This window comes from Diospyros lotus, chromosome 6, assembly GCF_014633365.1.
Source record: "Diospyros lotus cultivar Yz01 chromosome 6, ASM1463336v1, whole genome shotgun sequence".
Taxonomy (NCBI): Eukaryota; Viridiplantae; Streptophyta; class Magnoliopsida; order Ericales; family Ebenaceae; genus Diospyros; species Diospyros lotus.
In genome coordinates, this window is record NC_068343.1 from 36,512,046 (window position 1) to 36,537,571 (window position 25,526).

Genomic DNA, 25,526 nt, shown 5'->3' on the forward strand with positions numbered 1-25,526 from the left:
TATTAATTTGATTTGGTTAATTTTTTTAAAAAAATTGATTTTGAGTTCAAATTTTTAATTAGAAGAACCAAACTCACCCAACCAAATGATTTTTAAAATGATATTGTTTTGATATTTATAAAATGATGTTATTTTTTTTATTTTATATATTTTTTATCGATTATTTTATTATTTTTAATTTTTTTTATGTTTCTTTAGTTTATATAGTTTGGGTTTGGCTTTTTTGGTTATCAATTAATTCAGTTTTTGGAGTTAATTGGTTTTTTGGAATTAATTGATTGATTCGATTTAATTTTACTATTCGATTTAGTTTAATCGATTAATGAATTTTGATAAATTTCATTACTGAACCAACCATTTGCACACCCCTATTTTTCATATCCTTTGAACTTTCAATGCCCAAATTCATATTTTTGCTTTTATATTTTTTTGTGATTATTTAATTTTTTTATTCTTTTAATTACATAATTGAACATGCATTTTAAATTTAATTTAATTATTATATATTGATTTTTTTGTGTAATAATTTAAATTTTTTGTTGTTTCAATTACACTTATATATTTATATTTTTAAGTTAATTTAATTTCTTTATTTTGATATATAAAAAAGATAAAATGAGTCAATTTATTTATTTTTACATATTAAAATATAAGAATTAAATTAGCTCAAAAATATAAATATACGGATGTAATTGAAATAACAAAAAAATTTAGTTATCATACTAAAAAAATAAAAATATATAAGTTAAATTAAGTAAAAAATATAAATATAAGGATTTAATTGAAATAACAAAAAAAATTAATAATAATATAAAAAATAAAAATAAAAATAAAAATAAATAAAAATATGAATTGGGCCGATAGTGAAAAATCATGCTTGTCACCTTCAGTGGAGTGCATTACATTTTTTTAATTATTATTATTATTATAATATTCTTATTTTTGCCGCCTGCGTCTCTTTGAGTACCAATACCAAACAGCACTCTATGAACTGGCAGTGGCCAAGAAGGGGCCTGGGTGGCGGTGGGGGTGGGGGAGCGGGTGCGGATGGCCGGGCCGACGCTGACCTCAACGCGCCATTATACGCTTATCTACATCGCTCTCGCTCTATCTACTCATACCCCATGTACAAACTTATACGGTTATTTTTTATTATTATTACATAGACAAAATTTATATTTTTCTCTCCTTCTTTTATGTATTTTTTTGATCTAAATTTTTCTTTATTTCTATTATACCTTTAAATTTAATTTTTAAGTCAATTTAATTCATTATATTTTAATATTTATTATTTTAATTATTAAAATATAATAATTAAATTAATTTAAAATATAAATTTAAAAATATAATTAAAATAATTATAAAAAATATAACAGTACATAGCCCAAAAATATAACTTTCGCCATACATATGTACACACAACCACCGACTCACTCACTCACTCTCGCACACACTTTCTTCGTTGTGATTGTCACGCACTCAACTCATTCTGGCTCTCACTCTTGCCTGATAAGTTGCCTCGTGTTTCTTTCTCACGTACGATACAGAGAGCTATCAATTCACAGTCTCTGTGTTTGATTTGCCTTGGTGCTTGAATGGCGGTGGAGAGTCCTCTCCTGCTGCTGCTGCTATTGTGGTTGTGGTGCTGTTCCTCCTCCTCGGCATTGTCGTTGGGTTCTTCAAAATCTGCCGCTGTTGCTGCACATAATGTTACTTACGACCGCCGATCCCTCATCATCAATGGCCAGAGAAAGCTTCTCCTCTCTGCTTCCATTCATTACCCTCGCAGCGTCCCTGCGGTGAGCCCCCATTTTCCCATCTCCATTCTAACTCTCCTCCTCCTTTTCACTTCTCCCCTTAATCCACTTTTTTCTCAGTGATGATTTTCCAGTTCACTAGTCTTTCCCAGAAAATGCACCAAAGCAACTGACAGTAAAAGCTCCTCCTCTTCTCCTGCTAATTCCCCTCCTCTTTTTCTACGAGCTTTCATACTTACTCCTTCCTTGTCATCCGCATCTGGGATTGTTATTATTACGCACTACTCTTTCCCCTTTGGCTAGCGGACTGTTCTCTCTTTGATTAATGCAACTTTCCCCTGTATTTTCTGCTTTATATGCGTCTGTGCCTAACAATGTACTCCGCACTACTGCTTTTGCAAGTCTTGATCTTCCTCTGTATTGCTTGATGGCTTGATATTATTATTGGTTTCTTTATCTATTTTTGTGAACTTAAGTAGCTGTTGCATTAAATTGTATTAAAATGTCGTTTTACATGTGAATCTGGTAAACCATAGATGTGGCCGGGACTGGTTCAAACTGCCAAAGAAGGAGGTATAGATGTGATTGAGACCTATGTGTTTTGGAACGGCCATGAACTTTCACCAGATAATGTAAGTGCCATTCGATGTTTTCAGTGTATGATATATGAATCATCATTTTTGATTCATTCATTGCTCGTACATATCATTTTAGTATTATTTTGGAGGACGGTTCGATCTGGTAAAGTTTGTGAAGATCGTTCAGCAAGCTGGGATGTATTTGATCCTTCGAATTGGTCCATTTGTTGCTGCTGAATGGAACTTTGGGTATGTTGATGGTTATTATTAGATTGAAAATACGTATTTGTTATAACAGTAGTTCTGATGGTTAAATTTTTCCATACCTTTAACTGTTGATGAGACAGTGGAGTACCTGTTTGGTTGCATTATGTGCCTGGCACTGTCTTCCGCACTGATAATGAACCCTTCAAGGTATGAAAAAACTCATGATTATACTCAAGTTTTAGGAAGATTTACTACTGTTTGGGGAGCTTAGATCCTTCTCCCTCAAATTCTTGCAATTTATGTATTTTATCTGAAGTCAAACTGAAGCATTTGATCTATTTGTCCCATGTGATTCCAGCATTACATGCAGAAGTTCATGACCTTCATAGTGAACCTTATGAAGCAAGAGAAGCTTTTTGCATCACAAGGAGGTCCCATCATCTTGGCCCAGGTGAGCAAAAAACTCTTGGTAGAAGTCTATGTTTCTGAATCACAAACATGACTTACCTCTTTGTTCCCTCAATCCACCTCTATTGCAAGTTGGTGTCGGTGTAAACGCAAAAGGAATTTGGTTACAATTGAAATTCATATTTCAAGAGAATGATAACTCTTGGTGGAAATCTACGTTTTTGAATCACAAACATGACTCTCTCTTTTGTTCCCTAAATCTGTGCATGCTACAAGTTGGGAACTGAATGCAGGTTTCGCCATCTAGGCCCGCTTTGGTGAGTGTCGGATTGGAGAGCCATCCCTTTTCCTAGTTCTGGCTCATCTTCATGAGCTTACCGGCTATTTCTTTAATGTCCTTGACGCTCGGACGTTTGTGCTTGGTGTCTAGAGTCCACCCATTGTGCACGGACCAAATCTCTTGCGAATAACTGGATGGTCTAGGGCGGACGAAGACAAAGCGCTCCTTCCAGTCGTTTGAGTCTTTTGACCCTTCGGATTGCATGAGTGTTGAGGCCTTGATCTCCAGTTTGGGACACTCCTTGGGCGCGATGACACTGCCCTCCCTCACTATCCTGGGTGAAATTGAAATCCAGCCCCCTGGGTCGCGGTTGGTGGTGAAGAAGAAGTTTTAAAGATCCCTCGAAGGCCCCGTCTGACCAAAATGGCAAATAATAATAAACCCCATCAGGTACCTCCACTCGAAAGGGGATAGTTGGGCTGGAACGATGGTGAGATGTTGCAGAAGTGACATAACCCTCCCTCGGGGGGGCAAGCGGAAACCCCGGTCGAAAGCGCACTTGTAGATACAGAGGCGGCCGACGACGGGATGGCATGCTCGGAGATTGGTGTTCACCTCGACCTCCTACTCGTTGGGAATCGCATATTTCTCCCGGAACTGTTGGCACTCCGCTTCACTCATCCATTGATAGGGAATGGAAGCGACAGGGTGATTCTCCCACTTAACGAGCTCCACATTGGCCGAGTTAAGCCTTCCGGAATTGGTAATCGCCATCACAAAAAGTCGAGGAGAAGACAAGGAGATGCAGAAGAAAGGAATATACACTAGCAAGACAACCAGCTAGGCAAAAAGGGATCAGGAGAAGAAGAGAATAAGAGGATAAGGGTCGCTTATTAAAACCCTGATGGTGGAAAGACAAAGGGCAGGAAATGATGAGCATTAATTGCCCAAAAAGTATGTGTCTCGAGATATGAAAGGTTTGGACAGCGTCTGGGTAACAGGCATGGACATCGGAACAAATCGAAAACCGCACCCTACCGACACACACAGGAAGAAGGAATACCACTGCTCTTTGGATTCAACAGATCCCGACCCTCGGGACAAAAGATAGCAAGAACCTTCGGGGACTTTAGCACTCCTAGAGTCGCTTAAGTTAAGGGGCTCGAGGAGTGGGGGGGCAAGTGATAAGGGAAAACACCCTCGTGTCCATAATTACTCCAATACCCCGGAAATATAGCCATTGGTAGTACTGCCACGTGCCCACCGATGAGATACTTTGCTGACGCCATCCTACTCGAGTCCAAAAGGGGACACGCGGCATATGAGTATCACCACATTAGCTATCTTGTTACTCGACGAGGATTCTCCGGATTCCTCGGGACTGACTATCTCGCCGAAGATCATGGAGATGAGAGCTACCCCGAATTCCTTGGAAGCGATTAGGGAATCCATATCGCTAAGATTTCAGCTCCGCGAAAGACGGGATGAGGATCCCGGTAATTTGAAAGAAGATCCTTACTTGGGCAAGAGGATAAAAGGAAGGGAACTAGCAACGGGTAAGGGATAAGATCTTTTCTCTCTCTCTACTATAAAATCGCACTCTTTGGTGTTAAAGATATTCCAGAAAATTGACTTAAACGTCGGAGTGAGATCAGGGGAGCAAGTCCCTGCCTCCATCGCAGGTACTCAGGCTGAGGCAGACGAAGGTGATCGGCTACCGCATCATCAATGTTGAAAACATTTGATGATTTTTATGCTGCCTGTTGGCTATCTTACACAATCTTCCTCTTTCATCTGCGCTTGGGACCTAGCTTTGATAAGGAGCAATAACTTCAACATTAGAAGCATCAAGGGATTACTCAACTTGTAGGAGGAGATAGCATGTTGTCTTTAATATAACTAAAACTTGAAAGTGCCACTTGTTACAACTTGAGAGATCCACTTTTGTCAAGTGTATAATGGTGCTCCCCCTTTGGTATATATTATTCTTTTTTCTTGCAGCCAGGATATCAAAACAATGCACATAGTTTCCGAACTTCAGTTATGCTGCCCATGTATCTCCCACTTTTCACTTTGTGTTTTCTGTGTATCAGTTTCTTCAGAGGTGTGAAGCTGCTTAATTTTGATGTCACTTTCTCCCATTGCAGGTAGAAAATGAGTACGGAGACACTGAAAGATTTTATGGAGATGGGGGAAAGCCATATGCCATGTGGGCTGCTAGAATGGCTCTTTCTCAAAATATAGGAGTGCCTTGGATAATGTGCCAGCAGTATGATGCTCCTGATCCCGTGGTGAGAGTTTGTCACGAATCCTGCTATTAATACTTTCTAATTGATTAGTAAGTTGAATGTGCAGTTAAATGTTTTTAATGAAGCTTGCTTGTATATAATATTTTTTCTGTAATTAGAAAAGAAGAAAAGTCTACATTCTAAGTCATCAAAGTAAATTCTGTATGTAACTTTTTCTTTTTTTTTCTTGTGCATTTTGTCTTGTTTTTTCCCCCACTAGTACTATTCTAAGACATTCACTCTTGACAAAATAACATTTCTTTTCTTTGGCATTTTTATCTATACATTTTTCTGATTTACTTGTACGATTTGGTTTATTTATTTATTTTTTTCATAGCTTATATAAGATATGTGTGAGATAGAAGAACTTAAACAGGCTAAAAAAGTAATCTTATACTTTTATTAATTTAGCAGGTATTTATGGGACAAATAACTGCAACAAATTATCCAGATTTGCATCCTGAAAATCTGGATAAATCAAAATTTTAAATTCAAAGATAAAAACTGATTCTCTTCCTAAAATCTTGCATGAATAAAAAAATTAAAAAATTAAAAAATAACAGAAAATCATAACTTAGAAATATCAGCAAAAGGACCTTTCAACACTCCTTGTCTCTTTTGCTGCAAACTCCTATGTTTCTTCTCAGTTGCTCAAACCATGACTTTGGTAGAGCTTTTGTCAAAATGACCTCCTTGTCCTTCTGGACTTCTCTAACAAAATAATATTTTATCTTGAAAGGCTTAGTCCTGCCATGAAAAACAAGATTATTTGAAATTGCAATTGCTGCTTGATTATCAACACGAATATTAGTTGCTTCATTTTGAAGGAAATTCAGATCTGTCAGCAGTTTTCTTAGCCAAATAGCTTGCTTAACAATGCAGCAATGTATTCTGGCTGTGTTGTTGATTGAGCGACAACTTCTTGCTTCTTTGAACTACATGAGAAAATTCCTGAACCAAGGCTAAATAAATAACCTGTGGTGCTCTTAATGTCATCACGCGGTCCTGCCCAATCACTATCTGCATATCCAAGTAAGCTTTACTTTTCAGACTTTTGGAACCAGACTCCATAATCAGTTGTGATTTGAACATATCTAAGCACACTTTTTGCAGACCTGAAATGAACTTCACTTGCACAATGCATAAATCTTGAAAGTAAACTCAAGAGTACATAATATCAGGCCTTGTTTCTGTCAAATACATTAGGCAGCCAATAAGACTTCTATACACACTTTCATCAGCCTTTGTAGTGCCATCTTCTTTGCTTAACTTCACATTCTGCATCAAAAGAGTGCTTACTGTTTTGCAATTCTCCATGTTGAACTTCTTAAGCACCTCCTTTGCATATTTCTGTTGTCCTATGAGAATTCCTTGCTGAGATTGTGAAATCTCCATGCCAAGGAAATAGGACATCTCCACCAGATCTGTCATTTCAAAAGCTTTTGTCATTTGACCTTTGAATTGTTTCTTGTGATAAGCAAGTCATCAACATATAAAGAAATAACAAGTATATTTTCTGCAATTTTTAGTTAAAGAGTTGATTCACTCAAACTTATTTTGAATCCAAGCTGCTGTAGGTGATTGTCAATTCTGCTGTACCATGCTTTTGGAGCCTGTTCTAGGCCATACAAAGCCTTTTTGAGCAAGTACACCTTGTCTTCACTTCCCTTTACTAAAAGCCTTAGGTTGCTCAACATAGATTTCCGCTTCTATGCATCCATTCAAAATGCTGACTTGACATCAAGTTGAAATTTTTTTCACTCATTCTGAGCTACTAAAGCTATCAACAACCTTACGGTGTCAAGCCTTGCTACTAGAGCAAAAGTTTTTACCTACCAACCTTGCTTTGAGTTTATTCATAGAACCATCAACATTCAATTTGGTTCTAAACACCCACTTTGCTCTTATAGCATTTTTGTGGCTAGGTTTGTCCACTAACACCCTTATTTGATTTTTTTTCAATCATCTTGTAGCTCCTACTCCATTGCTTCTCTCCATCCTAAGGTCAAGCCCCCAATTATCTTGGGCCTCGACATGTGGCACTTGGCAACCAACGTTGACCCTTGTGGTGCTAGGTGAGCCTCCCCCCCAGCCTTCTTCCCCACAAGCTAGCTAACCTTTAGAGAGAGAAGCACCCATAGAGAGAAACTCCGATTTTACTAGGAAAGGAGCTTGTTACAAAAATGAGAAGGGTGAAGGTATATATATTCTTACATAATCTAAATTCTCATAAAATAATCTAGAACCTTCCATCATTAATTCTAGGACCTTCCATCATTAATTCATTCTACTACATTCTTATAGAATAATCTAGAACATAGAAGACAAAAGGGCTACTCTTATTTTATGAGAGAACCACCTCGAATGGCTTGGACAATTCTTGAACATTCTGGATCATACTGAAGTAGTCTTAGCATGCTTACGCCACATCATTTCCCAGTCATCCAGTTCAGAGTCTTCTAGGAATCCCTAGAATCCTCTAGAACCTTATAGGCTCTTCTTGATAACTTCTAGGGTCCCGCTTTAAGCTTTGTGTCCATCACCAAACAATTTTGCCCAATTGAGCCATGCGTCCTGCCATTGTAGTTGACGTGGCCCAAATATGGCACAACTAGTTTTCATTCACCCCAACTGCATGCTCATGTGTGCCATTGTTACTTTAAGCTTTGTGTCCATCATCTAGCAATTTTGCCTAACTAAGCCATGTGTCCTGCCATTGTAGTTGACGTGGCCCAAATGTGGCACAACTAGTTGTCAGTCAGCCCAATTGCATGCTTATGTGCGCCATTGTTATGCCATTTGGATAATTTGCGAGCATCATTCCCTGTAGCTTTATCCTTGTGCATCCTTTTCCATTGCTTGCCCTAGATGCCAAAAGTCTCTTGTCCTTTATCCCCTTCATCTCTTGTGCATGATTTGCAAGGAAATTGGCCATCCAAAACTTGGTGGGTGACATTCTCCCCTACTAAATTTGTCGATGCCCTTGTTAATGCCACAACTTGATCCTAGCTAATATCCCAATACCCTTATGAGGTAAGAGGACTTGTGCCACTCCCAAAAAGTCGATCTTTGGTTCCCTATCAAGGGAAAGAACGTCATGCTTAGCTTCTATGCTGCCTCCAGTTTGAGTTTCAACTTGTACCTTTTTGCTCTTCCACTTCCTTGGCCTCGATCATGGGCAACTTGGTCTCTCCCCCAAGGGAATCCTCCTTGTTGTCTTCTAACTCCTCATCCTCGTTTGAGTCCTTAGACTTGGCATGTGTAGGATAATGTCATGTCAAGTGTGCACCATTGCAAAGAAAGAAACCAACCTTGATGAGTATATGAGTCTTCCCCTTACAATCATCATCATCAAGTCGGGCCTTGACCTGGTTCATTCGGTTGTCACCCTCCATCTTGTTAATAGCTTGGGTCTCTGTTAAGACCCCATTGGCGAGTGTATTTCTTAGTGTTATTAAAGGCGCACTGAGGTACAAAAGGGTGTTGGAGCCTAAGGCGCAACGTATAAGGTAAGGTGTGTGCCTAATGGAACTAGGCACATGCTAACTGTTGGTCAGAGAACCTAATGAGGTCTAGCCTCTTTCAATTAGGATTTATAGTATGAATGTACAAAAGACACTCCTAAAATTAAGGTTAAAGATACTTCTAGAATTAAGGCCTAGTTGTCTACTTGTCTACTAATCATAGCTAGCTAATTGACAACTAATCAAACATTTATTCCAACACTCCTCAAATTGGAGCATATAGGTCATATGGATCGAGCTTGTTACAAATAAAACCAATACGAGGACCCTGGAGAGACTTAGTGAAGATGTTTGCCAGTTGATCGACTGAATTGACAAAGCTAGTAGCAATACATTCAGATAAAACCTTTTTCTGATGAAATGACAATCAATTTCTATGTGTTTGGTCCTCTCATGAACAACAAGATTAGAAGCTATATGTAAGGCGGCTTGATTATCACAGATTAATTTCATTTGTATCACCTCGTCATATTTTAATTCTTGAAGCAGTTGTTTCAACCATATAAGTTCACATGTTGTTAAGGCCATAGCATGGTATTCTACTTCGACACTAGATCTAGCAACCACATCCTGCTTCTTACTCTTCCAAGATAGTAAGTTGCCACCAATTAGAACACAGTACTCGAAAGTAGAGCGTCTATCTGAAGGAGATCCTGTTCAATCAGCATCAGAATACCCAATCACCTGGGTATGACCCTTATCTTCATATAACAATCCCTAGCCCGGTGCGCCTTTGATATATTTGAGAATGCGAATGGCAGCATCTCAATGACTATCACATGGAGACTGCAGAAACTAACTAACTACTCTCACAACAAAAGAGGTGTTTGGCCGAGTGATAGTGAGGCAATTTAGCTTTCCAACAAGTCGGTGATATCTACCAGGGTCAGATAATAGCTCCCCCTGTCCTAATAAAAGCTTGATATTTGGGTCCATGGGAGTATCAACCGGTTTATAATCAAGCAGACCAGCCTCCTCAAGAATGTCTAAGGCATATTTCCTTTGTGAAATAACTATGCCACTTTTGGACTGGGCTACTTCAGTGCCAAGAAAATATTTTAACTTACCCAAATCTTTAGTCTGAAAATGGTTGAAGAGATGTGTCTTCAGTTGGAGAATACCATCTTGATCACTTCTAGTGATGACAATATTGTCCACATAAACCATAGATAAATGCATTGACCATTTGGTGAGTGGTGATAAAAGACAGAGTGGTCGGCCTCACTGCAATTCATACCAAATTCTTGAAGAACTGTACTAAACCGTCCAAGCCAAGCTCGCGGAGATTGTTTCAACCCATAAAGAGAGCATCAAGTTTGTAGACTAATTCAGACTCCCCCTGAGCAACAAAGCCAGACGGTTGCTCCATATAGACTTCCTTCTAAAGATCCCCATGAAGAAAAACATTTTTAATATCCAGCTGATAGAGAGGCCAATGATTCATCGCAACAATGGATAAAAACAAGCGCACAGAGGCAATCTTAGCCACCAGAGAAAAAGTGTCATTGTAATCCAGGCCAAAAATTTGAGTGTAGCCTTTGGCAACTAGATGTGCCTTAAGGCGATCTACTTTCCCATTTGGACCAACCTTAACGGTATATACCCAGCGACAACCAACAATAGATTTACTAGGAGGAAGGGAAACCAATTCTCAAGTGCTACTAGAATGTAGAACATCCATCTCATCAACCATGGCTTAGCGCCACCTTGGATCTGAAAGTGCCTCACTGGTAGTTTTAGGGACAATAATAGAAGATAAAGTGGACACAAAATAATAGGGTGAAGCCAAGCAATGATAGCTAAGGAAGGTGTAGATGGGATGAGGGTTACGAGTAGAGCGTATACCTTTTTGAGTGGCAATGGGCTCAGGAGAAACTTCAACAACTGGCTTAGAGGGAACGAGCTGGTCTGAGGTAGGTGAGGATGTCGAAGCACGAGGTGAGTTAGCAGGTTCGGTATCAGTAGCCGCAAGAGGATGTGAACGGCGATGATAAACTTGAAGGGGACGTTCATGGACAGTAGGAGCAGTGTTGGAGGAGGGAGTACAAAGGTAAGGAGTAGGAAGAACCTTAGACACTGGATGACTCTCGACAAGGGAGGAGAGAAAGAAAGGAGATGTCTCAAGGAAGGTAACATTAGCAGAGATGAAATAATGTTGTTGATTAGGAGAGTAATATCGATAGCCTTTTTGAAGTCGTGAGTAACCAAGGAAGATGCATTTGATAGCTTTGGCTGAAAGTTTGGGACGACTAGGGGTCATGTTGTGGACAAAACAAGTGCACCAAAAACATGAAGTGGAAGGAGATAAAGACTCTAAGCAGGGAAGAGAATGGAGTGAGGGACCTCATGCTATAAGATAGAAGAAGGCATCCGGTTAATGAGATAACATGCAGTGAGAACAGCATCAGCCCAAAAAAGGAAAAGAGCATGACTATGCAGTAAAAGAGTGTGAGCAATTTTAATCAAATGGCGATTTTTGCGCTCAACAACTCCATTCTATCGGGGTGTATAGGCATAGGAAGATTGATTTAAAATACACTTAGAAGCCATGAAAGTAGTGAAAGGAGTTGAGAAATATTCTCTAGCATTGTCACTGCGGAAGGCACGGATAGAAACATTAAATTGAGTGTGAATTTCGGCATAGAAGTCCTTAAAGATAGTAAATAATTCTGAACGGTTTTTCAATAAGAACACCCAAGTACAACAAGAGTAATCGTCGATGAAAGTGACGAAGTACCAAAAACCTAAAGCAGAAGGAACATGACAAGGACTCCAAACATCATTATGGACAAGTTCAAAAGGGGACGTAGCCCAATTATTGACATGCTTTGGAAATGAACTATGAGAATGTTTTCCAAGCTGACACGACTCACAATTTAAAGTGGAAACTTTAGAAAGATGCGGGACCATCTTTTGTAACTAGGATAGACTTAGATGTCCCAAACGATTATGAAGAAGAGTTGGAGATTCGGTGGAAATGCAGGCTACTGGGGAAGATGGTTTGTCGAGATAATAAAGTCCTTGTGACTCACGCCTGACACCAATCATTTGTCTTGTACCTTGATCTTGCATGACAACAGAATCAACAAAGAAGGTTATGGAACAGTGAAGAGCACGTGCCAGTTTACTAACAGAAGCAAGATTAAAGGGACTATCAGGAACATATAAAACATAATCTAAGGGTAATGAAGGGAGCGATCGTGCTTGACCAGTGCCTGTAGCATATGTTTTGGAACCATTTGCAAGAGAAACATAGGGGAAACAAGAAGAAATAGAGAGAGAGATAGGAAAAAAGACTTCGGTTACCCGAGAGATGATCAGTTGCACCAAAATCGAGAACCCATGGTCTAGGAGTGGTAGATCGAGTAACACAAACAATAGAATTTCCAGTGTGCACCACATAAGCAGTGGATAACGATGCAGTCTGTTTAGAAGCCTAATACTGAAGGTAGTCTTCATAATCACTTCCAGTCAAAACAAGGGACGGAGAGGAATGATTCTCAAATGTTTTTGTTAAGGAATTGGTTGCGACAGACTGAGCAACATTAGCAGTACGTGGAGGTTGACCATGGCAGTAGTTGCATTTAGGACGATTACCTCGTTGTGAGTTACCGCCTCGGTTATTCCCTTGTTCTCCTCTGTCAAAGGTTTGTGATGCCAAGACGGAGGAATTAACTTGAGAACCATCAATGGTTGAAGACGAGGAAGAGACCCAAAGAAGTCTAGCCAAGGCATCTTCTAGTGTCGGAACAATGATTGGATAATATTTGATCCCGGACTGGTGCAAGGTCAGATCGAATGACAGTCAATCCCAATACCATAAAGAATTTATCTCTCTGTTGCAACTATTATTTTGCAGTATTACCAACTAGCAACAGAGAGTTGAACTCTTCCTTCAAGGATTCTAGGTGGCCAAGGAATTCAGACATATTCATATCTTGTTACTTCAAGTGAACAATAGTGGTAGAGACGTTAGATATTATTTGTATAAAGAAATTTGGCCTTTGTCCATACCTGAACACAAGTCTTGTATACTTTGTAAATAACATATAGTTTGGGATCAATTGTTTGCCATAACATGTTGCAAAGAAGAGTGTCGGTTTTCTTCTAGGTTGCTCTCTTAGCAGCAGGAATTGTATCATCTTTCGTACTTAGGTGATCTTCCATTCCTTGACCCATAAACTATAACCCAACAGAGGCAGCCCAAGACATGTAATTGGTATTTTCAACTAACTTTTCAAAGGTAATGATAGGCAAAAAAGAAAAAGGTGAAGAGAAGCCTACAGATTTAGATTCGAATGCAATTGAAGATGCTGGACTCTCCATAATTTGGATGGAAGGTAGTTTTGAAGTGTCTTCAATGGCAGCTCTGTCGGAAGGACTCTCCATATTTTAGATGGAAGTCAGATCTGGTTTAATGGGTCAGATCTGGGTTAAACAGATTTGGTTTAGGTATATCTAATTTAGGTGGATCTAGACAAATTTGATGGGTCGAATCTGGTTAGATGGGTTAAATTTGGGCTAAATAGATTTGAAACGGATCGTGCTTTGGCGAGTCAGATAAGACCAGATTTGATTTGAGATCTGGATTTTTAAGATGAGAAACCAATTAAAAGGCTAAAAAATGCAAGTGTATGGCAGACTTGAAGAAGGAAGTGGCTAGATCTGGAAGCCACAAGCAACAGTGGCGATGCTGGGCGGCGGCAACAGCAGATGCTGGGTGGCGTCAACAGCAGTGGCTGGCGCGGATTTGGGTGGCAGCAATAGCGGCGACAGGCGCAAATCTAGTGGGCGAAAACAGTGGTGGCGGATACGGATTTGGGCGGCGGCAATAGAGGTGTGGCTGGATCGAGAGGCAGCATTGATCGGGGATGACAGTTTGACGGCAGCAGGAGGGTCGCGGATGGTGGTGGCAGATCTCTCAGATCTGAGAAGTGGCGTACGCGAGGTCTCTCAGGTTCGAGAAGTGGCTACAACCGGTGATGGTGATGGCAACTGGGGAAGAGCCGACTGGAGGAGAATTGACCAATGGCGGTGGTGTGGTCGACGGTGGCGATACCCGATGGCAGTGTTTGGTGACAATGGCAATGGAGGGTAGATCTATCAATTGACAGTCGCGATGTCAGTCACGCCGGAGCTGAGGCAGACGGCGGTTAAAGGCTGAGGGAGAAGGTGGCCGCTGTTGGAAGAAGAGGACGCACGCTGGAGCCAACTGGGGTTTATATGGTGGCTCTAATACCATGTTGATCAAAGAACCTGATGTAGTCTAGCCTCTTTCAATTAGGATTTATAATATGAATGTACAAAAGACACTCCTGAAATTAAGACTAAATATACTACTAGAATTAAGGCCTAGTTGTCTACTTGTCTACTAATCATAGCTAGCTAATTGACTACTTATCAAACATTTATTCCAACACTAACTTAAAAAAAAAGAAAAATATATATCCTAATTGAAGAATAAGGTATAAAATAGGTTCTAACTCCTAATAAGATATTCACAAGTATGTTATAAAGGAAATTAAAAAATTCAACATATATTAATGAAAAGAAAAATAAAAAATACCAAAAACTGCAATCTAAAGTCTTGAAGTCAATTTAAATTAAATTTTAAAACAATATGTAGGTATTAAATCTTAATCAAGATTAATTAATTATGCATCTTAAATAATTTAAAAATCATTCTCATCATCAAGATTAAACATTTCCATATTTTCATCATTAGAAGTATCATCTCTAATATCTTCTTCCACATCATCTCCCTCTTCATCTTCATCTAATTCAAATTCAATTGGAACATTTGAAGTAGTAGCCATTTTACTCGTCAAATATGGACTTGAAGTAATAAATTTAAACCCTAAATAATAAAAAATTAAATAAAATAATAAACAGGAAAATAAAAACCCTAAAAAATAGTTAAAAAAGCTTAGGTGCGCCTTGATGGTCTGCGCTCGCTTGGAAGCAATCCAAGTGCCCAAGGTGCGCCTTGTGCCTAGACTTTATCCTTGTGCCCCTCGCATGGTTGTCATCTGCCCTAGCTACTACTCATATGTGCCATTTGGATAAGTGTGCAAGCATCATCCCCCTCGACTTTATCCTTGTGCATCCTTCTTCATGGCTTGCCCTAGATGGCAAAAGTCTCTTGTCCTTCGTCCCCGCCATCCCTTGTGCTCTGCAAGGAAATCAGCCATCCAAAACCCAGTGGGTGACAATAAGCTCTTTGTTGCTTCTTCATAACTTGTAGGCTCAAGTACAACAATGTTACACCTTTGATAAACATCAATAAAATATCTAGTACCTTGTACAGGTTCATGATCAATTGCATTACTGTAAGAACTCATATTTTCGTGAGGTTGTCACATAATTTAAGCAAGTTTAGAATACCGAAAAATTGGCTTGATGGCAGTTATTAGTACAGAATCGACCACAGGAAGTGTCATGGAGCTTAGATATCTAAGGAAAATGATATGGTATTAACGAGCGTTTTGAGATAGGATTTATGGTATCGAAAGAAATCGAAATAGAAATGATTTTCGGTACAACTAAAATACAGCTGCTATTTAGGCTGCAAAATCAAATTATCGTAGGAGACTTCCGGGAAGTCAATGGAAGCCTGAGGGGGCTCCGATTTTTTGTAATGAGTAACTCTTCAGTGGTTTTGAGATGAAATAATAGCTCGGTGAGGATAGTGGGGGCGGAATTGTCTTTATCGAATAAATCTTAGGTTATTAATTTTGCGTTTTCGATATTGTAATGCAAATTAATTTGATGTTTGAGGGTATAATTGCAATTAAGGAATTGCTCAAGTGAAATACAGATGAAATTTGAAATTAAATGTGTAAATTTTTTTATATTATGATGTAATATATAGTTATATATATAATATAGATATATGCATGTGCACGTGTGTGCGTGAATGGCCAGCTTTTGTAAAGCTTTAATGGTTGAAATTTTGGCTGCAAATTGGAGAGATTTTTAGTAGCAAGATTTGAGGAAGAAACTTGTAGTGGGTAAGGAGAAAAGATTTGAGAAGGTTGAAGCATTAAATGTGATGTGTATATGCGTGTGTACGTGTGAGGCCATGTCTCTGCAACTCCATAGCCATGCCCTGCAATTCCATGGCTGCAAGTGAAGTATTTTTCATGCAATGAGGGATGGCCAAGCAGTGGAGGGTGGAGGTTTGCCTATAAATAAGATATAATTGCAAGAGAAATAAAGGCAACAAGTGGACATCAAGCATGTGGCCATGGCAGCGCGAGTGGTGGCGGAGCAGGCGCGACGACGGTGCCGGCGAGGGCGGCGGTGAGGCCGGTGGCGGCCAGTGGGCGGTGGTGCGACGGTTGGTGGCGGCGTGCGAAGGTGGACAGGGCCATGGCAGTTCGCAGGAAGCAGGGGAAGAAGGGAAGAAGAAGAAGGAGGAAGAAGAAGAAGAAGAAGAAAAGAAGAAAGAAAAAGAAAAGAAAGAAGAAAAAAAGAAAAGAGAAGAAGAAGCCTGCTGTTCGTGAGAAGCAAGGAAGGAGGAGGAGGAAGAAGGAGGAAAGAAAAAGAAAAGAAAAAAGAAAGAAAAGAAAAAGGAAGAAAAGAAAAGAAATAGAAGAAAAATAAAAAAATAGGAAAAATTCTTGAAAATTATTCGGGCACACGTTTCGAGGATATGACATGTATACCGAGGAAGCCTAAGAGGCTAAGTTAAGGTAAGCAAAATTCCTCAGAAAATTTCAGAAATTCAGGAATATTATTTTATTAATTTTCATAGTAAAATATTTGAGAAAAATTTAGTTTGGATTTATTGAGGAAAAATAGGAAGAAATAGAGAGAAAAATAAAGAAAATGCAAGAAATTATGAAAAAATAGGTTTTAATACTTATTTAAACAAATATGATGATTATGGTGTTTTGAGGCTTAAGTTGAAGTGACTTGTGCTAATTTTGAGGTTGACACGCAAATCGAGGCGATGCACGTATTTCGAGACAAGGCACGAATATCGAGATAGCTCGAGAAGTTTGAGAAGGTAAGTGGTTCAACCCAAAACTCGATTTTAAGTGAATGATTTTATTATGTTGTCATGCCTTGATGTGAGTATATTATGTAGATTGCATTTACATGTATTGATGATGGAAATGTGCATATGTTCACGTTATATTATTGATGATGCATTGCATAAGGGTTTGGGATTATGGACTGACACTGCTGCTTTACTAAGGGTGCACCCATACACCTCATCACCCTGGTAAGGAGCCTGTAAAAATGGGGAGCAACAGTTGAGTGCAGTCGACTCAAATTGAAATGAAATGGAAAATGACATTTTGCAGTTTGTATTCATGCACGAAATATGTTTATCGATCGTTCCCTTACTTAGATGATTCATCATCTAACTTGGGTTATGCCCTTGGAACATTCAACGTTCTAGTTGAGACTTGCAGTTTAAGCAAGGAGCAGGTTGAGATATGACGGCACGGGGTGACGTGTCCGATGGGTTCAGCAGGTGGTTCCGATTATTTGTCTATCCGGACATGTTTCAGGAGTTAGGAAATGGCTATGTATTTGAGGTATCATTTGATTGCACCTAGGGTGTTTAGATGTTATCTCGGGAATCGAGTCTCCATGTATTTATGTATTAAGGCTTTTGAAGATATGATGTAATAGTACGGATTCTTATATTGTAATAAAGTGAATTGATTATATATCATATCAGGTTTCGATTATTACTTCCGCATTTATAATGATATGCTAGGGGGTTTCTCTTTGAAATATGGTATTTGAGGTTTAAGAAATGTTTTTAAGAAAGAGAACATGTATTTATATGATGGGCTCCAGCATAGTGACGACCTTTGGAAAGACGAGGCGTTACAATTACCATCCAACATGCCAGCATTTTGCTCCTAAATTGTTTAAGGATCCATTGATGTGATCTTTGCAGGCTTCTCTTCTGATTTATTCCAATCCCAGCCTGCAAGTTCATTGAACTTGACATTTCTGTTGACTATTTCCTTTCCCGTTGAAGGTCGATAAACCCTGTAGCCTTTCGTAATGCTACTGTAACCAACCAGAATTCCAATCTTAGCCTTCTGATCAACCTTGTATCTCTTCACTTTTGGCACTAGTGAAACATATGCAGCCAAAGACTCTTAGGTGTTGCACTAAAGGCTTGAATGCCTACCAGGATTCAAAGGGAGTCTTGTCTTTCTATGCTTTTGTTGGCAATCTGTTGAGCAAATAAACTGAAGCATTCATAGATCCAACCCAGAATTTGTTTGAAAACTTCTTTTCAAACAACAAATACCTTGTCATCTCCATTATCGTTTTGTTCTTTCTCACTTATTGTCACAACCCTTTCCATAAGTTGTGTAACCGGCCATGGCCTCTAAGCCAAGACTTAAAGTTCACGAAATTTAAAATCCTTCCATATTTACATAACTGAAGTAATAGAAAATTAAACCATCCCAAATTGAGTCCACTAATAATCCTTCGATCCAAGTCCATGTCTAGCCCTATATTCCTGCATACCTGAAAAATATGTTAGGGAGTTGGTGAGCTTAAAGCCCAGTGAAAGTCACCTGCATAACAGATCAATACCAAAATAAACAATTTCATATGTATGTAATAAAACAAAGTTCAAAGATTCACCCGTAATCCCCATGGCCTCTTAAGCCAAAACTTAAAGTTCACGAAATCTAAAATCCTTCCATATTTACATAACTGAAATAATAGAAAAAATTGAAAATTAAACCATCCCAAATTGAGTCCACTAATAATCCCTCGATAATTTACAGAAAAAAAAAATAATCCCTCGATCCAAGTCCATGTCTAGCCCCATATTCCTGCATACCTGAAAAATATGTTAGGGAGTTGGTGAGCTTAAGGCCTAGTGAAAGTCACCTTCATAATAGATCAATACCAAAATAAACAATTTCATATGTATGTAATAAAACAAAGTTCAAAGATTCATCAGTAATCCCTATGCAACAAGTATCGTCAATACAATATATCACATTATCTCACATGGCCTAGCTGCAATTTTCCACGATGTATAAAACGCCAATAAACCAAGGGAACCACAATATCATTGCATAATCAATTCAAATCTCATTGAGCATCTCAATGGGCATATGCATAGATCCAATCAATGTACAAGGCGACCTAGTAACTTCCTTGGGATCCACCCCTGGAGCATGACAAAATAGTAATTTCATCTCCTCCCTTTGAGAAACTAAAATTGAACCCTATAGATAGCCAAATTTTAGTTGAGAGTAACCCTTGAACTTCTTCCAATGGTTCCATAATAGTTTTTAAAAAAAACATGCTAACACCATCAATATTCTTTTCAAAATGATTTGCTAAATCACCATTCTCAATTTATCCTCAAATCAAAGGTTTAAGAATATATATCTCATAACGCAAAACATTCAACATATCAAAAAATTTTCAACATGCATGGGATTTATTTGAAATCATACTAGTGCAAGAATCACTGATCACTTAACCCCTTTGTAGAGAAAATCCTCAATTATCCAACAACTTTACTTCTCATTAATTCTCATAGCTCAAAGTTTAATGATTTGATCCTCCTCTAATCTTGTATTTATAAGTCCCTTTGATTTTTCCAAATCCCTTTTGGTTTTTCTATTCAATTTTCTCTTTTATGCCTAATTCCTCAATTAATCATAATCCTTATCTGTTGAAAAAGAGAATAAACATCTAATCTTCTACATTCTGAGGGAGAAACTACATCATATATACATGCCTATCATTTGTATAGCCAGATTCCTAAATCTAATTAGAAAGATTCCTAATTAGATAGTTTCCTAATACTAACTTAGGAAATATATACAGAAAAGGAAACAAGTTACAACAAGGAAATACAATCAAGTCAGAAAAGACAATCAGCATAATACATGATACAATATTAGAAAGGAATCTACTCGTCTTCTAACACTCCCCCTCAATACAATCAAATCAGAAAAGACAATCAGCATAATACATGATACAATATTAGAAAGAAATTTACTTATTTTCTAACACTCCCCCTCAAGATGGTGAGTGTATATCATGCATTCCCATCTTGCTTAATATCTTGTGACAGACATGACTCAGTAAGCCCTTAGTCAAAACATTCGCCAGTTGCCCTCCTGTATGAACAAAGGGAGTACAGATTAGTCCATTCTCAAGTTTCTCCTTGATGAAGTGCGTATCTACCTCAATATCTTTTGTTCTATCATGTTTGTTGGTGGAGGAAGGTAAAGCTATGGCTAGCACTAAAGAATAAATCCTAGAGATATCGGATATCTCATCTATATCCTCTTATCTCTTATTGATAATAATTTGGTTCAATTTGTAGTTAGTTATTTGTTTAAGTTTGATTATTTAATTTGCTTATGTTGTAATCTAGAGTTGTATATTAGGAGATATTTTAGGAGTTAGAGTTGAAGTTGAATTAGTAATGAGCTAGGAGACTTGTGTATTTATTCTCAAGGAATAATCGGAAATCATTGTGGTAGAATTCATTCAATCTACCTAATTTTATCAATGTTGAACTGGGTTATGAGCTATGCTTGTGGCTGACTTCTTGTCACAATAGAGCCTCATAAAAGCTGATCACTTGATTTTCAAATCTGTTTGAACAATTTTCAACCGTAGTAGTTCACAAATACCTAGGATTATAGACTTGAATTCGGCTTTAACACTTGATCTAGCCACCACATTATGTTTTTTACTTCTCCAAGTGACAAGATTTTCACCTAAGAAAGTGCAATAGCCTGAAGTGGATCTCTTATCCACAAGGTACCCTGCATAATCAACATCTATGTATACTTCTAATGATAATTCTCCTATCTTCTTAATCAGAATACCCTTACCTGGAAATGCATATTCCAAGCTTTTGCATGCATATGAACTGACCATGGACTAGAAATAAAATGAGCATATACAAATACTCTTAGCCATAGCAACCTTTGTGAGAACCTACTCACAACAATCTAGCTTTATTCCACAACAAACAGAAAGAAGAACCAAGCCCTTCAAAGATCACAATAATAGACTACTCAAATGTTGACCAAATGGGTTTAGTTATATACCAAAATGAAGCCTATGGAGTCTAGTTTATAATGCTTTAAACGGTTCATCAATCAAAGTTTTCTACTAAAAGTTATGCCCAAATTAGTGAAACATGCACAAGTTGTCACAGGGTAGAAATAGTCGACTGTTTCTCTCAACTAGTCGACCTGTCGAAGCCGAGAACCCCCCCCCTCGCGTGCGCAGCCCCCCCTATGTCTCGAACCCGCATCTGCGCCCGCCTCCACACGCCTGCGTGCCACCTGCGCTGGCTGCATCTTTATTTAGTTTAGTCCATTTCTTTAATCTTACTTGATAGCTTGAGCTTGCTATGTAATTGACCACTCCACACCTCACGCTACTCAATTCTTTCCCATAACCTATACATTTAACATCTCAATCTTTAAACACTCCACGCAACTTCCTTAGTCTTATAATAATTTATTATTATTATGTTTATTAATATTATGATTCCTATACTTAATATTATTATTGTTAATATCAACCAAATATATATATAAATGAACATACACTAACAGTGATGTCATCCTTCTTGAAACTGAATGATGAACAAATAAAGTGTGGTCACCCTGACTTTGCTTGCAACCTAACCCGAGTATAACCCTAGTAAACCTCTCAAACCAGGCTCTTGGGGATTGTTTCAGCCCATAGAGGGCCTTTTTCAATCTGCATACAACAGTATCCTCTTTTGTTTGCAGCCCAAATCTAGGGGGAACTTTCATATAAATCTCTTCCTTTAACTCCCTGTGTAGAAAAACATTTTTTTACATCAAATTGATGTAATGGCCTGTCATAATTAATTGCCAAGGAGAATAGCACCTTGATAGTGTTCATCTTTGCTATAGGGGCAAAAGTTTCAAGGTAATCTACCCCATAGGTTTGAGTATACCTCTTAGCCACAAGCCTAGCCTTGTACCTTTCTAGAGACCCATCAGACTTATATTTCACCGTAAACACCCATTTACACCATGCAGGCTGCTTCTCCTTTGGCAACTTAACCAACTTCCAAGTTTGGTTCTTCTCAAGGGCTGCCATCTCAACCATCATGGCATCCTTTCAATTTTCATTACTTAATGTTTCAGACAAGGTTTTTGGGATAGGAATGGTATTTAGATTGGTTAAGAAGGTTTTATGGGCAGGAGATAAGTGGGAGTAGGTCATAAATAGATGAATAGGAAGTTTAGTGCAGGTTCGGCTTCCCTTTTTGAGGGTAATGGGAATGTCCAGGTCATTAAGTTCAAGCTCAGGCTAAGTGTAGGTAATCAGCTCTGGCTCTGATATAGCTGGATCAGGGGACAACATTGGTTGAATAGGTGATGAAGTAGATTTAGAATTGGGATTACAAGATTTTGGACCTAGTTCAGGTGGTTCAACATGCATAGGGTTAGGAATTAAGGCCTTTTTTCTTGAATACACATTTAGTGGACTGGAAAAAGGCTGAAGATTTTCCCTGTGTATCACATTTAGAGAATCTTGAGGGATATCCTTTGGAAAAGATGAAGGATGATTAGAGGAAGAAGAAGGAAGAATAGGAAGAAACAATTCCCTATTCTATTTTTGCTAGAATTCAATCTCCCCCTGAGGATAAGAATTACTGGAATATTGACTTTCCTCTACAAAACTTACATTAGCTGAGACAAAAAAACGTTTGGATGGAGGATGAAAACATTTATAATCCTTTTAAGTGGAGGAATTCCCAACAAAGATGCATTTAAGGGCTCTAGGGTCAAGTTTACTTCTATTAGGTGAGTGATTATGAACAAAAACCACACAACCAAATACTTTAGGATAGATTCCATTAGAGGGCATGAAGTTTGGAAAAGCTTTAGAAAGAAGATGAATTGGGCTGTTGGAGTCAAGACTTCTAGAGGGCAATCTATTAATGAGATAAGTTGCTCTCAAGGTAGCTTCTCCCTAATAATATTTAGGAACATTATTGTGAAATAGCAAATGCCCATTTTTCTTTTCAGCTACCCCATTTCGTTGAGGGGTATAGACACAAGAAGACTCATGGATTATACCTTTATGTTGAAAGAAATTGGATAAACTTTGATTGAAAAAAATCTTTAGCATTATTTGTCTTGGCCCTCTTAATTTCAGCCTCAAATTGAGTTTTAATCATGTTACAAACCACCTAGCTCCTGATAAATTAGGAACTGAAGAGAGACCCCATATGTCACTATGAATCAGATCGAAAGGAAGGGAACTTCTAGTATTATTGACAGGGAATGAAACCCTTTTATGTTTAGCAAGTTCAGATACATCACATTAGAAATCCCTAGCATCTAATCCCTTAAACAAAGAGGGAAACATAAACTGAAGAACTTTAAAAGATGGGTGCCCTAAACGAAAATGATGAAGCCAAAGTAAATCCTTATTAGGTTTAACTATAAGTGTTACAGGGAACAACCGCCTTTCTTCAATCTGCCCACTAAGATCTTCAAGATGATAGAGACCATTCTCTACCCTAGCATGCCTGTTAGTTTCCTCGAGTCCTTTTCTTGAAATTCACAAAAGGAAGGATAGAAGATGGCACGACTGTTAGCATCATGGGTTAATTTTTGAATGAAAACTAGATTAGTGAAAATCTTAGGGTCATGTAGGACATCTCTTAGGCTTAGATGGTTGTTAATAAATATATTCTTTTGTCCAGCTATAGTTGTTAAGGATCCATCGGCCAACGTAATTTTCCTTGTACTAGGTCATGGTTTGTAGGACAAAAATTTGATAGAGGAAGAGGTCATATGGTCTGTAGCCCCAGAGTCAAGGATCCAAGTGTTTTCTAGGGCTAAGTCTGAAGCATGTAAATTAAATAAAGTGGAAGTAATACCCGTGAGGGCTAAGTTAGAAGTACTTGCACTTGGCCTCTTTTCAAGAGTTTCCAACAAACTCCTTAATTTCTCTGTGTCCCTCTTTGCTTAACTCCAGATCAGGCTCCATTGAATCAGCCTGATCTGGAGCTTTACCTTTTGCACTCTATTGGCTATTGGCTATATAGGTTTGTCCCTTTGGTTGTCCTCCTTTAGCTGGCTTACCATGAAGCTTTCAGCATTTGTCAACAGTGTGTTTGAGCTTCTTGCAGTAGGTGCACCACATAGTCTTTTTTTTGTGGTTTTAGCTGAGTCCGAAGCCTTCTTCTCTTCTCTTGCTAATCTCTCCTGACCAAGGCTTTTCAAAGTTAACAGGGCTGAACCCTCCAATAGGATTTGGCTCTGGCATTACCCCCTTCCTGTCTTCCTCTACACCTACTATTGACATTGCCTCATTTAAAGAAGGAAAATCAGACTTGTCAAGGATTTGGACCCTTACTGCATCATACTTTACCTTGAGTCCTACAAGGAAGTCGTAGGTTCTCTCATTCTCCACAAACCTCTTTTGGATAACAGCATCTTCACTGCATTTTATTTGGATACACTGATAGTGATTCAATTCTTGCCACAAGGTTTGTAATAAGTTTGGATACTCAGTTAAAGACTGAGTCCCTTGTTTAGTGGCTATTACCTTAGTCCTAATTTCGTAGATTTGAGCAGCATCATTTACCATAGAATAGGTGATCTTCATAGCTTCCCAGATCTCTTTAGCCATGGAGAGAAACATCATGGTGTCACTGATTTCTGGAATCATTGAGTTCCAGAGCCAAGACATCACTGGTGAGTCCTCCTCATCCCAAGAGGCATACACAGGATCACGCTCCTTAGGCCTAGTTCCAAGAAAGTGGCTCAACTTTCCCTTGCCTTTCAGGAATGTCCTAATTAGCTGGGATCACTTAAGGTAATTTTTTCCCTTCAATCAGTAGGCTACTTGAATGTTTTGTAACTCACCACCGGTGATCACACCACTACCAGAACTGCCCGAGAAAGGGACTTCATTGGTGCCACCGGATTCTATGGTTTCGGTCATGACTCAGGTTTATGAAAGAAGATTGGATCAAAGAAGGATTCAGCTACAAACAATCGAGGGAAACCTTATTTCGAGGGTAGAACCTAGGGCTTTGATACCATGTTGAAAAAGAGAATAAACATCCAATCTTCTACATTCTGAGGGAGAAACTACAACATATATACACACCTATTGTTCGTATAGGCAGATTCCTAAATCTAATTAGGAAGATTCCTAATTAGATAGTTTCCTAATACTAACTCAGGAAACATATACAGAAAAGGAAACAACTGACAACAAGGACATACAATCAAATCAGAAAAGACAATCAGCATAATACATGATACAATATTAGGAAGGAATCTACTCATTTTCTAACATTATCAAATCCTAACCAACCAATACCTAACTTTTTCTTCTTATTTATCCTCAAAATTTACATTATCAATCCTAATCCCCTTCCAACAAAAGAATTTAGTTTGTCTCCAAACTTTAGATGAATAATTTTCTCTTCTACAAGGAATTGATTTGTT

The 25,526-nt window shown here is 38.4% G+C and overlaps 1 protein-coding gene across 1 annotated transcript in view; it reads left to right on the forward strand.

Moving 5' to 3' along the window:
* The first annotated feature begins 1,425 nt into the window (after positions 1-1,425).
* LOC127804852 (beta-galactosidase 10) overlaps positions 1,426-25,526 on the forward strand; it is an 86,171-nt gene continuing 62,070 nt past the window's right edge. Inside the window, exons 1-6 of the mRNA XM_052341901.1 lie at positions 1,426-1,799; positions 2,294-2,389; positions 2,472-2,584; positions 2,683-2,749; positions 2,901-2,993; positions 5,378-5,521. Coding sequence (XP_052197861.1) covers positions 1,596-1,799; positions 2,294-2,389; positions 2,472-2,584; positions 2,683-2,749; positions 2,901-2,993; positions 5,378-5,521 — 717 coding nt within the window. The 5' untranslated portion in view covers positions 1,426-1,595. The remainder of the gene's footprint in view (positions 1,800-2,293; positions 2,390-2,471; positions 2,585-2,682; positions 2,750-2,900; positions 2,994-5,377; positions 5,522-25,526) is intronic.